The sequence below is a fragment of the Cyclopterus lumpus genome, chromosome 16 (genome assembly GCF_009769545.1).
Source record: "Cyclopterus lumpus isolate fCycLum1 chromosome 16, fCycLum1.pri, whole genome shotgun sequence".
Taxonomy (NCBI): domain Eukaryota; kingdom Metazoa; phylum Chordata; class Actinopteri; order Perciformes; family Cyclopteridae; genus Cyclopterus; species Cyclopterus lumpus.
Genome location: NC_046981.1, coordinates 725,001 through 740,000, shown reverse-complemented (window position 1 = coordinate 740,000; position 15,000 = coordinate 725,001). Strand labels below are relative to the sequence as shown.

General features: G+C 50.3%; 2 protein-coding genes and 1 long non-coding RNA gene across 6 annotated transcripts in view; 2 read left to right on the top strand and 1 right to left on the bottom strand.

The window, feature by feature from the left end:
* bnipl (BCL2 interacting protein like) overlaps positions 1–7,717 on the top strand; it is a 10,716-nt gene extending 2,999 nt beyond the window's left edge. The window contains exons 1-10 of one of the 3 annotated variants that reach the window (XM_034554019.1): positions 1–200; positions 1,425–1,505; positions 1,600–1,655; positions 1,759–2,001; positions 2,276–2,464; positions 2,556–2,658; positions 2,921–3,052; positions 3,124–3,210; positions 5,651–5,749; positions 7,330–7,717. The exon at positions 1–200 is cut by the window's left edge and continues 139 nt beyond it. In XM_034554019.1, the coding sequence (XP_034409910.1) occupies positions 1,465–1,505; positions 1,600–1,655; positions 1,759–2,001; positions 2,276–2,464; positions 2,556–2,658; positions 2,921–3,052; positions 3,124–3,210; positions 5,651–5,749; positions 7,330–7,354 (975 nt within the window). In that variant the 5' untranslated portion in view covers positions 1–200; positions 1,425–1,464 and the 3' untranslated portion in view covers positions 7,355–7,717. The remainder of the gene's footprint in view (positions 201–1,424; positions 1,506–1,599; positions 1,656–1,758; positions 2,002–2,275; positions 2,465–2,555; positions 2,659–2,920; positions 3,053–3,123; positions 3,211–5,650; positions 5,750–7,329) is intronic. The other 2 variants (XM_034554018.1, XM_034554017.1) reach the window with 2 other exon arrangements.
* The window catches only part of pnp4b (purine nucleoside phosphorylase 4b), a 392,972-nt gene that overhangs the window by 253,246 nt on the left and 124,726 nt on the right, over positions 1–15,000 (top strand). The gene's annotated exons all lie outside the window — the stretch shown is intronic.
* Positions 2,052–2,328, bottom strand: LOC117745593. The gene is made up of 3 exons (XR_004611247.1): positions 2,281–2,328; positions 2,181–2,250; positions 2,052–2,092 (listed from the first exon to the last, which is right to left on the bottom strand). It is a non-coding gene; the product is annotated as an uncharacterized LOC117745593 (long non-coding RNA).

Genomic DNA, 15,000 nt, shown 5'->3' with positions numbered 1-15,000 from the left:
GCAGGGTGGGCGTGTCAGATCAAACTGCCCTCTGCTTCAGTAACAACAAACAGAGGAACAATAGAGCCCCACCCCTCCTCACCTGCTCAGGTGTGTCTCTGAGCAATCGGGCAGGTTCGTTCAGTCACATCTGATTTAGGTTTTAACGGCAAGCTGCTCCCTGGATCCAGACGGCATGTTCACCTGCCCACAGGTGACAGGTTAGAGTCACCTGACGGCATCCTTCTGTTCAACAACAAAACCAGGAAGAAGCTTAAATTGATAGTGTGTGTGTGTGTGTGTGTGTGTGTCACACCTGTTTCCCTGTTTGTTCACCTCTTTGTAAGTTAGTCATTAACTGTAAACCTGCTTGTTCACCTGCTTGTTTACCTGTTTGTTTACATGCTTGTTTACCTGTATGTTTACCTGTTTGTTCACCTGTTTGTTTACATGCTTGTTTACCTGCATGTTTACCTGTTTGTTTACCTGTGTTGTGTTTACCTGTGTGTTTACCTGCTTGTTCACCTGCGTGTTTACTTGCTTGTTTACCTGTGTGGTGTTTACCTGTTTGTTTACCTGTGTGGTGTTTACCTGCGTGTTTACCTGCGTGTTCACCTGCGTGTTTACCTGTTTGTTTTACTGCTTGTTCACTTGCTTGTTTACCTGTGTGGTGTTTACCTGCGTGTTCACCTGCGTGTTTACCTGTTTGTTTACCTGCGTGTTCACCTGCGTGTTTACCTGTTTGTTTACTTGCGTGTTTACCTGTTTGTTTACCTGTGTGGTGTTTACCTGTGTTGTGTTCACCTGCTTGTTTACCTGCTTGTTTACATGTTTGTTTACCTGCTTGTTTACCTGCTTGTTTACATGTTTGTTCACCTGCTTGTTTACCTGCTTGTTTACATGTTTGTTTACCTGCTTGTTTACCTGCTTGTTTACATGTTTGTTTACCTGCTTGTTTACCTGCTTGTTTACATGTTTGTTCACCTGCTTGTTTACCTGCTTGTTTACATGTTTGTTTACCTGCTTGTTTACCTGCTTGTTTACATGTTTGTTCACCTGCTTGTTTACATGTTTGTTTACCTGCGTGTTTACCTGCGTGTTTACCTGCTTGTTTACATGTTTGTTTACCTGCTTGTTTACCTGCTTGTTTACATGTTTGTTCACCTGCTTGTTTACATGTTTGTTTACCTGCGTGTTTACCTGCGTGTTTACCTGCTTGTTTACATGTTTGTTCACCTGTGTGTTTACCTGTGTGGTGTTTACCTGTGTGTTTACCTGTGTGTTTACCTGTGTGGTGTTCACCTGCTTGTTTACATGTTTGTTCACCTGTGTGTTTACCTGCGTGTTTACCTGTGTGTTTACCTGCGTGTTTACCTGTTTGTTTACCTGCTTGTACCGTTTAACAGTTCCAGTCATTAACTGTAAACCTGGTTCTGGTCCTGCAGGGCTCCTGACGGGGCCTCGGCCCCCCACAACATCCAGGACATGGAGCTGAGGGAGGAGTGGCAGGATGACGGCTTCCCCCGGTCAGAACATACTACACGTATCTCATTAAATCATAAAATATCTCTCTATCGAGGAGATGTGTAGAATAACCTTTAAGGCCGCTGTGTACTCCAGGCCTCTCCCAGAGGATTGTGGGAGTCCAGAGGACGCGGACGCAGACGAGCAGCCAGGTGACCACTTTGAATCCCAACGATGAAGAATAAACAGGAAATGAGAAACGGGAACATGCATATTTACAGACGGTTTGGCCCCGCCCCCTACCTCTCCCCTCAGCTCCGCCCAGCAGCCTCGCCCTATCGGGGACCATTGAGGGCGGGGCTAAGAAGCGGCTGGTGGCCCCGTCCCTCAGCCTCACTCTGAGCCGCAGAGACTCTCACGACGGCTTCTCCGCCGCCGCGCTGTCGGCGACGCCCGAGGAGACGCCGTCCCTCGACATCAACCTGGAGGCCCTGGAGACGCCGTCCGGCAGCGAGACCGGCACGCTGCCGGACGGCGTCCACGAGCTGGAGTGGGAGGGTGAGACTGACGACCTACGCTACCTGACCCCTGACCTCTCTCTGAACAGATGACCTCTCTCTGAACAGATGACCTCCCCCTGACCCCTGACCTCTCTCTGAACAAATGACCTCCCCCTGACCCCTGACCTCTCTCTGAACAGATGACCTCTCACTTTGAACAGATGACCTCCCCCTGACCTCTCTCTGAACAAATGACCTCTCACTTTGAACAGATGACCTCCCCCTGACCTCTCTCTGAACAGATGACCTCCCCCTGACCTCTCTCTGAACAGATGACCTCCCCCGGATGGCGAGGGCTGGGGGCGTGGCCAGGAGCCCGTTGGAGCAGAACGAGGGTCTGATGGATCTGGACCAGGTGGACACCAGAGGGCGCCGCTGGAGGACGTTCTTCTTCTCTGGACATGAATTCCAAGTCAACATGAGCGTCCTGGAACCGTACCTGCAGGTCCTGTCACATGGAGGTCAGAGGTCACACACCTGTAACACACCTGTCCACATCTAGTACTGTAACATCCTATGTGACTCCTCCCTTTGCATCCGATTGGCTGTCAGGTTACTATGGAGACGAGATGAACGCCGTCGTCCTGTTCACCGCCTGCTACCTGCCGGAGAACACGGTGGAGAACTACGAGTACGTCATGGACAACCTGTTCAGGTGAGAGTCCAGCACACCTGATAGCGTATCACATGACCACGGTGGGTAAACAGGAAACGGGATAACAGCCTCCTGCTTCATGAGAGCAAAGACGAGGCCAGCAAGGTCAGCGCAGACTACAAGGTCAAAGCGAGTCCCGCCAGTTCATGGTGGATTAACCAATGATGAACGAGCAACAGGTCACGTGATCGGACCAATCAGGAAGTGGTTGTTGTCTCTGTTTCCGACTGTGTGTGTGTGTGTGTGTGTGTGTGTGTGCCAGGTACATTGTGGGGACCCTGGACCTGATGGTTTCAGAGAACTACCTGCTGGTCTGCTTTTGTGCCGTGGCTCCCAGAAACAAGCTGCCCTCCATGAAGTGGCTCCACCGGTGCTACGCTTCCATCGACAGGAGGTACGCTGGTTTCCCCCGCTGGAACCGCCCTGTGGGGTGGAGCTTCTTTAATCACCTTTCTGTGTGTGCAGGCTGAAGAAGGACCTCAAGGGGCTGCTGGTCGTCCATCCGGCCTGGTCCATCAAAGCCCTGCTCACTGTGATCAAACCCTTCATCAGGTCTGCAACAGCATCATCAATAACAACATCAATAACATCATCATCAATAACATCAACATCATCAACAATAACAACACCAATAACATCATCATCAATAACATCATCATCAATAACATCATCAATAACATCATCATCAATAACAACATCAATAACATCATCATCAATAACATCATCATCAATAACATCAACATCATCAACAATAACAACACCAATAACATCTACATCAATAACATCATCAATAACATCATCATCAATAACATCATCAATAACAACATCAATAACATCATCATCAATAACATCATCATCAATAACAACATCAATAACATCATCATCAATAACATCATCAATAACAACATCAATAACATCATCATCAATAACATCATCATCAATAACATCATCATCAATAACATCATCATCAATAACAACATCAATAACATCATCATCAATAACATCATCAATAACAACATCAATAACATCATCATCAATAACATCATCATCAATAACATCATCAACAATAACATCATCATCAATAACATCATCATCAATAACATCATCATCAATAACATCAACATCAATAACATCATCATCAATAACATCATCATCAATAACATCAACATCATCATCAATAACAACATCAATAACATCTACATCATCAACAATAACATCATAAACAATAACAACACCAATAACATCATCAATAACAACATCAATAACATCACCAACAATAACATCATCATCAATAACAACATCAATAACATCATCATCAATAACATCATCAACAATAACATCATCATCAATAACATCATCATCAATAACATCATCATCAATAACAACATCATCAATAACATCAACATCAATAACATCATCATCAATAACATCATCATCAATAACATCAACATCATCATCAATAACAACATCAATAACATCTACATCATCAACAATAACATCATAAACAATAACAACACCAATAACATCATCAATAACAACATCAATAACATCACCAACAATAACATCATCATCAATAACAACATCAATAACATCATCATCAATAACAACATCAATAACATCATCATCAATAACATCAATAACATCTACATCATCATCAATAACATCATTAACAATAACAACACCAATAACATCAACATCAATAACAACATCAATAACATCACCAACAATAACATCATCATCAATAACAACATCAATAACATCTACATCATCATCAATAACATCATTAACAATAACAACATCAATAACATCAACATCATCAACAATAACATCATTAACAATAACAACACAAATAACATCATCAATAACAACATCAATAACATCACCAATAACATCATCATCAATAACAACATCAATAACATCATCATCAATAACATCAATAACATCTACATCATCATCAATAACATCATTAACAATAACAACATCAATAACATCTACATCATCAACAATAACATCATTAACAATAACAACATCAATAACATCATCAATAACAACATCAATAACATCATCAATAACAACATCAATAACATCATCATCAATAACATCAATAACATCTACATCATCATCAATAACATCATTAACAATAACAACATCAATAACAACATCAATAACATCATCAATAACATCAATAACATCTACATCATCAACAATAACATCATCATCAATAACAACATCAATAACATCATCAATAACAACATCAATAACATCATCATCAATAACATCAATAACATCTACATCATCATCAATAACATCATTAACAATAACAACATCAATATCATCATCAATAACAATATCAATAACATCACCAATAACATCATCATCAATAACAACATCAATAACATCATCATCAATAACATCAATAACATCTACATCATCATCAATAACATCATTAACAATAACAACATCAATAACATCTACATCATCAACAATAACATCATCAATAACAACATCAATAACATCATCAATAACAACATCAATAACATCATCAATAACAACATCAATAACATCATCATCAATAACATCTACATCATCATCAATAACATCATTAACAATAACAACATCAATAACATCATCAATAACATCAATAACATCTACATCATCAACAATAACATCATCATCAATAACAACATCAATAACATCATCAATAACAACATCAATAACATCATCATCAATAACATCAATAACATCTACATCATCATCAATAACATCATTAACAATAACAACATCAATATCATCATCAATAACAACATCAATAACATCACCAATAACATCATCATCAATAACAACATCAATAACATCATCATCAATAACATCTACATCATCATCAATAACATCATCAACAATAACATCATTAACAATAACAACATCAATAACATCATCATCAATAACATCACCAACAACATCATCCCCCCCTCCCTCTCTCCCCCCCCCCCAGTGAGAAGTTCAGCACTAAGATCCGGTTCATCAGGAGTCTTCATGAGTTGTCTCAGATCATCCCGACGGCAACATTGCAGATCCCAGACGTAGTACGGCAGTAAGGACTCTATTGTAGTTCTATTGTTACTCTACTGTAGTTCTATTGTTACTCTACTGTGGTTCTATTGTTACTCTACTGTAGTTCTATTGTTACTCTACTGTGGTTATATTGTTACTCTACTGTAGTTCTATTGTTACTCTACTGTAGTTCTATTGTTACTCTATTGTAGTTATATTGTTACTCTACTGTACTTCTATTGTTACTCTACTGTAGTTCTATTGTTACTCTACTGTAGTTCTATTGTTACTCTACTGTAGTTCTATTTATACTCTACTGTAGTTCTATTGTTACTCTACTGTAGTTCTATTGTTACTCTACTGTAGTTCTATTGTTACTCTACTGTAGTTATATTTATACTCTACTGTAGTTCTATTGTTGCTCTACTGTAGTTCTATTACTCTACTGTAGTTCTATTGTTACTCTACTGTAGTTATATTTATACTCTACTGTAGTTCTATTGTTGCTCTACTGTAGTTATATTTATACTCTACTGTAGTTCTATTGTTGCTCTACTGTAGTTATATTGTTACTCTACTGTAGTTCTATTGTTACTCTACTGTAGTTCTATTGTTACTCTACTGTAGTTCTATTGTTACTCTACTGTAGTTCTATTGTTACTCTACTGTAGTTCTATTGTTACTCTACTGTAGTTATATTTATACTCTACTGTAGTTCTATTGTTACTCTACTGTACTTCTATTGTTACTCTACTGTGGTTCTATTTATACTCTACTGTAGTTCTATTGTTACTCTACTGTAGTTATATTGATACTCTACTGTAGTTATATTGTTACTCTACTGTAGTTATATTTATACTCTACTGTAGTTATATTGTTACTCTACTGTAGTTATATTGATACTCTATTGTAGTTCTATTGTTACTCTATTGTAGTTATATTGTTACTCTACTGTAGTTATATTGTTACTCTACTGTAGTTCTATTGTTACTCCACTGTAGTTCTATTGATACTCTACTGTAGTACTATTGTTACTATACTGTAGTTATATTGATACTCTACTGTAGTTCTATTGATACTCTACTGTAGTTCTATTGTTACTCTATTGTAGTTCTATTGTTATTGTTACTCTACTGTAGTTCTATTGATACTCTACTGTAGTACTATTGTTACTATATTGTAGTTATATTGCTACTCTATTGTAGTTCTATTGTTACTCTATTGTAGTTATATTGTTACTCTATTGTAGTTCTATTGTTACTCTATTGTAGTTATATTGCTACTCTATTGTAGTTCTATTGTTACTCTATTGTAGTTATATTGTTACTCTATTGTAGTTCTATTGTTACTCTATTGTAGTTATATTGTCACTTTATTGTAGTTCGACTGTTACTCTACTGTAGTTCTATTGTTACTCTACTGTAGTACTATTGTTACTCTACTGTAGTTATATTGTTACTCTACTGTAGTTCTATTGTTACTCTACTGTAGTTATATTGATACTCTACTGTAGTTCTACTGTTACTCTATTGTAGTTCTATTGATACTCTATTGTAGTTCTATTGTTATTGTTACTCTACTGTAGTTCTACTGACTGAAGATCTGCCTTTCTTCCCTCAGGTTTGATGAGACGTTGAACAGATGACGATCACAGAAGTCGACAGACTGGATGGTTACGAAAAGGTCAAGGGTCATCTCATCCTGATGACCTTTGACCTCCTGCCTGTACAGAACAAAGACTCTGGGTTTATTTAGTTAATGAATCAGGGTGGGTAAGTTTCTACCTGCAGAGCTGATAGTGAAGCATCATGTGACCTCGTACGAGGGAACCATTGAATCAGCTGCTGCAGAAGGAACAAAAGAATTGACTTTGTGTTTGTGGACTTGAATACAGTTTGATGACAGCAGCGAAGCACATTGTAACACATTGTAACACACTGAAGCACATTGTAACACATTGTAACACACTGAAGCACATTGAAACACATTGAAACACACTGAAGCACATTGTAACACACTGATGCACATTGAAACACACTGAAGCACATTGAAACACATTGATGCACATTGAAACACACTGAAGCACATTGAAACACATTGTAACACACTGAAGCACATTGAAACACATTGAAACACACTGAAGCACATTGAAACACATTGAAACACACTGAAGCACATTGTAACACATTGTAACACATTGATGCACATTGTAACACACTGAAGCACATTGAAACACATTGATGCATATTGAAACACACTGAAGCACATTGAAACACATTGAAGCACATTGAAACACATTGATGCACATTGTAACACATTGATGCACATTGAAACACACTGAAGCACATTGAAACACATTGATGCACATTGAAACACACTGAAGCACATTGAAACACATTGAAGCACATTGAAACACATTGATGCACATTGTAACACACTGAAGCACATTGAAACACATTGATGCACATTGAAACACACTGAAGCACATTGAAACACATTGATGCACATTGAAACACATTGATGCACATTGAGACACACTGAAGCACATTGAAACACATTGATGCACATTGAAACACACTGAAGCACATTGAAACACATTGATGCACATTGAAACACACTGAAGCACATTGAAACACATTGATGCACATTGAAACACATTGATGCACATTGAAACACACTGAAGCACATTGAAGCACATTGAAACACATTGAAGTACATTGAAACACATTGAAACACACTGAAACACATTGAAACACATTGAAGCACATTAAAACACATTGAAGCACATTGAAACACACTGAAGTACATTGAAACACATTGAAGCACATTGAAACACATTGAAGCACATTGAAACACACTGAAGCACATTGAAGCACATTGAAACACACTGAAGCACATTGAAACACATTGAAACACATTGAAGTACATTGAAACACTTTGAAACACATTGAAGCACATTGATGCACATTGAAACACATTGAAGCACATTGAAGTACATTGAAACACTTTGAAACACATTGAAACACATTGAAGCACATTGAAACACACTGAAGCACATTGAAGCACATTGAAACACACTGAAGCACATTGAAACACATTGAAACACACTGAAACACATTGAAGCTGTTGCACCAGGAATAAAAGATCAAACCGATTGTTTAAACTAAATCAATTGATTTGGACTTAATGTATCAGTCTGGAAAATATACATTAAAATCAACTATTTCTTTTCTTTCTGTTTTATAAAATCTGTGAAAGGAAATTTGTGTTTTTAGTTTATTTATTCTTATTATCCTAAAACATGATTTATTTCTTCTGTTCACAAAAGATACAAAATATGAAAATGGTCACATGGTTTACTGGTTAGTTTAACTGACTATAGTAAGTAGTATAATAGTGTACATTATTATTATGATTATAACCCTACTGTAGCTAGTTAGCTAGGCATGCTAACATTAGCAGCTTCCAGAGACAGGAAAGCAGTTTATTTACATCCTGTGTTGATGTGTATCTTTGTTGACTAGTTTACTTCCTGTTTGAACCCACCAGGTAAACAAAGGTGTTACTATGTAATAAAGAATAACATACAGAACTTTAACAACTATATGTATTCATGTATGAGCCACTAGAATCTGTAAAGGACAAAACATATTGTTAATTAAAAATGACTAGTTAATTTAAAATGTCTTTAAATGAACTTAAAATGACAAAACTAATTTTACATTACTTTAAGTTCATTTTAAATTACTAAGTTTAAATGTCTAAAAACTTATTTATAATGAATGTAAGATCATTTAGAATTACTTAAAAGGAATTTAAAATGACTGTAAATTGATTTTAAAATGACTAATATGATAGAATACTTCAAAAGATTCATTTAAAATGACTAATAGACTTTATATCTTTATTTAGAGCAGGGAAGGTGTCTCTCTTATTGCTGTTTCTATTTCAACTCTGGCCCTTATTTAAGGACTGCCAGCTCCAAGCTCCGCTCCGCTCCGTGCCCCGCTCCGTGCCCCGCTCTGTGCCCCGCTCCGTGCCCCGCTCCGTGCCCCGCTCCGTGCCCCGCTCTGTGCTCCGTGCCCCGCCCCGTGCCCCGCTCTGTGCCCCGCTCCGTGCCCCGCTCTGTGCTCCGTGCCCCGCTCCGTGCCCCGTGCCCCGCTCCGTGCCCCGCTCTGTGCTCCGTGCCCCGCCCCGTGCCCCGCCCCGTGCCCCGCTCTGTGCCCCGCTCTGTGCTCCGTGCCCCGCTCCGTGCCCCGTGCCCCGCTCCGTGCCCCGCTCTGTGCCCCGTGCCCCGCTCCGTGCCCCGCTCCGTGCCCCGTGCTCCGCTCCGTGCCCCGCTCCGTGCCCCGCTCTGTGCCCCGCTCTGTGCCCCGTGCCCCGCTCTGTGCTCCGTGCTCCGCTCCGTGCCCCGTGCCCCGCTCTGTGCTCCGTGCTCCGCTCCGTGCCCCGTGCTCCGCTCCGTGCTCCGTGCCCCGCTCTGTGCTCCGTGCCCCGCTCCGTGCCCCGTGCCCCGCTCCGTGCCCCGTGCTCCGCTCCGTGCCCCGCTCCGTGCCCCGCTCTGTGCCCCGCTCCGTGCTCCGTGCCCCGCTCTGTGCTCCGTGCCCCGCTCCGTGCCCCGCTCTGTGCCCCGTGCCCCGCTCTGTGCCCCGTGCCCCGTGCCCCGCTCTGTGCTCCGTGCCCCGCTCCCCGCTCCGCGCCCCGCACCGTGCCCCGCTCCGCGCCCCGCTCCGCGCCCCGCACCGTGCCCCGCTCCGTGCCCCGCTCCGCGCCCCGCACCGTGCCCCGCTCCCCGTTCCGTGCCCCGCACCGTGCCCCGCTCCGTGCCCCGCTCCCCGCTCCGCGCCCCGCACCGTGCCCCGCACCGTGCCCCGCTCCCCGCTCCGCGCCCCGCACCGTGCCCCGCACCGTGCCCCGCTCCCCGCTCCGTGCCCCGCTCCGTGCCCCGCTCCCCGCTCCGCGCCCCGCACCGTGCCCCGCTCCGTGCCCCGCTCCGCGCCCCGCACCGCGCCCCGCTCCCCGCGCCCCGCACCGTGCCCCGCTCCGTGCCCCGCTCCCCGCTCCGCGCCCCGCACCGTGCCCCGCACCGTGCCCCGCTCCGTGCCCCGCTCCCCGCTCCGCGCCCCGCACCGTGCCCCGCTCCGCGCCCCGCTCCGCGCCCCGCACCGTGCCCCGCTCCGTGCCCCGCTCCCCGCTCCCCGCTCCGTGCCCCGCTCCCCGCACCGTGCCCCGCTCCCCGCTCCGTGCCCCGCTCCCCGCTCCGCGCCCCCCACCGTGCCCCGCTCCGTGCCCCGCTCCCCGCCCCGCGCCCCGCACCGTGCCCCGCTCCCCGCACCGTGCCCCCCTCCGTGCCCCGCTCACCGCTCCGCTCCCCGCGCCCCGCTCCCCGCTCCCCGCTCCGCGCCCCGCACCGTGCCCCGCTCCGTGCCCCGCTCCGCGCCCCGCACCGTGCCCCGCTCCGCGCCCCGCTCCCCGCTCCGCGCCCCGCACCGTGCCCCGCTCCGCGCCCCGCACCGTGCCCCGCTCCGCGCCCCGCTCCGTGCCCCGCTCCCCGCTCCGTGCCCCGCTCCGTGCCCCGCTCTGTGCTCCGTGCCCCGCCCCATGCCCCGCCCCGTGCCCCGCTCTGTGCCCCGCTCTGTGCTCCGTGCCCCGCTCCGTGCCCCGTGCTCCGCTCCGTGCCCCGCTCCGTGCCCCGTGCCCCGCTCTGTGCCCCGCTCCGTGCTCCGTGCCCCGCTCTGTGCTCCGTGCCCCGCTCCGTGCCCCGCTCTGTGCCCCGTGCCCCGCTCTGTGCCCCGTGCCCCGTGCCCCGCTCTGTGCTCCGTGCCCCGCTCCCCGCTCCGCGCCCCGCCCCGTGCCCCGCTCCGCGCCCCGCTCCCCGCTCCGCGCCCCGCACCGTGCCCCGCTCCGTGCCCCGCTCCGCGCCCCGCACCGTGCCCCGCTCTGTGCTCCGTGCTCCGCTCCGTGCCCCGCTCTGTGCTCTGTGCTCTGTGCCCCGCTCTGTGCTCCGTGCTCCGCTCCGTGCCCCGTGCTCCGCTCCGTGCTCCGTGCCCCGCTCTGTGCTCCGTGCCCCGCTCCGTGCCCCGTGCCCCGCTCCGTGCCCCGCTCCGTGCCCCGTGCTCCGCTCCGTGCCCCGCTCCGTGCCCCGCTCTGTGCCCCGCTCTGTGCCCCGCTCTGTGCCCCGCTCCCCGCTCCGTGCCCCGCTCCCCGCTCCGCGCCCCGCACCGTGCCCCGCTCCGTGCCCCGCTCCCCGCTCCGCGCCCCGCACCGTGCCCCGCTCCCCGCACCGTGCCCCACTCCGTGCCCCGCTCACCGCTCCGCACCCCGCGCCCCGCTCCCCGCTCCCCGCTCCGCGCCCCGCACCGTGCCCCGCTCCGGGCCCCGCTCCGCGCCCCGCACCGTGCCCCGCTCCGCGCCCCGCTCCCCGCTCCGCGCCCCGCACCGTGCCCCGCTCCGCGCCCCGCACCGTGCCCCGCTCCGCGCCCCGCTCCGTGCCCCGCTCCCCGCTCCGTGCCCCGCTCCGTGCCCCGCTCTGTGCTCCGTGCCCCGCCCCGTGCCCCGCCCCGTGCCCCGCTCTGTGCCCCGCTCTGTGCTCCGTGCCCCGCTCCGTGCCCCGTGCTCCGCTCCGTGCCCCGCTCCGTGCCCCGTGCCCCGCTCTGTGCCCCGCTCCGTGCTCCGTGCCCCGCTCTGTGCTCCGTGCCCCGCTCCGTGCCCCGCTCTGTGCCCCGTGCCCCGCTCTGTGCCCCGTGCCCCGTGCCCCGCTCTGTGCTCCGTGCCCCGCTCCCCGCTCCGCGCCCCGCACCGTGCCCCGCTCCGCGCCCCGCTCCCCGCTCCGCGCCCCGCACCGTGCCCCGCTCCGAGCCCCGCTCCGCGCCCCGCACCGTGCCCCGCTCTGTGCTCCGTGCTCCGCTCCGTGCCCCGCTCTGTGCTCTGTGCTCTGTGCCCCGCTCTGTGCTCCGTGCTCCGCTCCGTGCCCCGTGCTCCGCTCCGTGCTCCGTGCCCCGCTCTGTGCTCCGTGCCCCGCTCCGTGCCCCGTGCCCCGCTCCGTGCCCCGCTCCGTGCCCCGTGCTCCGCTCCGTGCCCCGCTCCGTGCCCCGTGCCCCGCTCTGTGCCCCGCTCCGTGCTCCGTGCCCCGCTCTGTGCTCCGTGCCCCGCTCCGTGCCCCGCTCTGTGCCCCGTGCCCCGCTCTGTGCCCCGTGCCCCGTGCCCCGCTCTGTGCTCCGTGCCCCGCTCCCCGCTCCGCGCCCCGCACCGTGCCCCGCTCCGCGCCCCGCTCCCCGCTCAGCGCCCCGCACCGTGCCCCGCTCCGTGCCCCGCTCCGCGCCCCGCACCGTGCCCCGCTCCGCGCCCCGCACCGTGCCCCGCTCCCCGTTCCGTGCCCCGCACCGTGCCCCGCTCCCCGCTCCGCGCCCCGCACCGTGCCCCGCTCCCCGCTCCGCGCCCCGCACCGTGCCCCGCTCCGTGCCCCGCACCGTGCCCCGCTCCCCGTTCCGTGCCCCGCTCCGTGCCCCGCTCCCCGCTCCGCGCCCCGCACCGTGCCCCGCTCCGTGCCCCGCGCCCCGCACCGCTCCCCGCGCCCCGCACCGTGCCCCGCTCCGTGCCCCGCTCCCCGCTCCGCGCCCCGCACCGTGCCCCGCACCGTGCCCCGCTCCGTGCCCCGCTCCCCGCTCCGCGCCCCGCACCGTGCCCCGCTCCGCGCCCCGCACCGTGCCCCGCTCCGTGCCCCGCTCCCCGCTCCCCGCTCCGTGCCCCGCTCCCCGCACCGTGCCCCGCTCCCCGCTCCGTGCCCCGCTCCCCGCTCCGCGCCCCGCACCGTGCCCCGCTCCGTGCCCCGCTCCCCGCTCCGCGCCCCGCACCGTGCCCCGCTCCCCGTTCCGTGCCCCGCACCGTGCCCCACTCCGTGCCCCGCTCACCGCTCCGCACCCCGCGCCCCGCTCCCCGCTCCGCGCCCCGCACCGTGCCCCGCTCCGTGCCCCGCTCCGCGCCCCGCACCGTGCCCCGCTCCGCGCCCCGCTCCCCGCTCCGCGCCCCGCACCGTGCCCCGCTCCGTGCCCCGCTCCGCGCCCCGCACCGTGCCCCGCTCCGCGCCCCGCTCCGTGCCCCGCTCCCCGCTCCGCGCCCCGCACCGTGCCCCGCACCGTGCCCCGCTCCGTGCCCCGCTCCCCGCTCCGCGCCCTGCACCGTGCCCCGCACCGTGCCCCGCTCCCCGCTCCGTGCCCCGCTCCCCGCACCGTGCCCCGCTCCCCGCTCCGTGCCCCGCTCCCCGCTCCGCTCCGCGCCCCGCCCCGCGCCGGGGTCTCCGCCGCCGGCTGCGCCCACGTGGAGCACCCGGAGCCGGGCGGAGCACCCGGAGCCGGGCGGAGGAGTACCTGAAGTATGAGGAGGTGCTGCGGCTGGAGGAGCAGCTGTGTCGAGGTCTATTTATGTCTTATCGTTATGTTATATTATTATGTTATTATGTCTTATTATTAAGTTATATTATATGAAGTATGAGGAGGTGGCTGGAGGAGCAGCTGTGTCAAGATCTATTAAGTTATATTATTATGTCTTATTTACAGCTGTCTCAATGTTTATGTCTTATGTCTTATTATTATGTTATGTCTTATGTCTTATTTACAGCTGTCTCCATGTTTATTATTTCTTATTATGTCTTTACAGCTGTGTCAAGGTCTATTAAGTTATATTATTATGTCTTATTATAATGTCTTATTTACAGCTGTGTCAAGGTTTATTATAGGTATTATTATATCTTATTTACACCACTCTAAAAGTTTAATATAAAATGCCTTATTTACACCGTTTTAAAAGGTGTATATGTTTATATCATGTCTTATTTACACCACCAATGGCATGCTTTTCATTGGTATTGTTTTTTTCTCAGTCTTGTTATATTTAATAAATTAACAAACAATGGTCATAACTTTCTGTATGAGAACTTAAACTATGATTATTGTTTTTGATTCAAACAGTAATTTCAGTTTAAATCGTCTAACAAAGTTTGAAATACAAAACATTTAAATATTTATTGTGTGTTTTTATAGTTTAACCTGGAGAAAGTATGTCTGTCTGCCTCTGTCTTGCCTCTTTGTCTCATTATATTTGTCTCTTTGCCTCATTATCTCTGTGCCTCATTGCATCTTTGTCTCTTTGCCTCATTATCTATTTGTCAAATCTCTGCCTCTTTATCTCGTTGATTCTGTATCTTTGCCTCTTTGTCTCTTTGCCTCTTTGTCACATTATCGTTTTGCCTCTTTGCCTCTTTACCTCTTTATATGTGTCTCTTTGCCTCTTTGT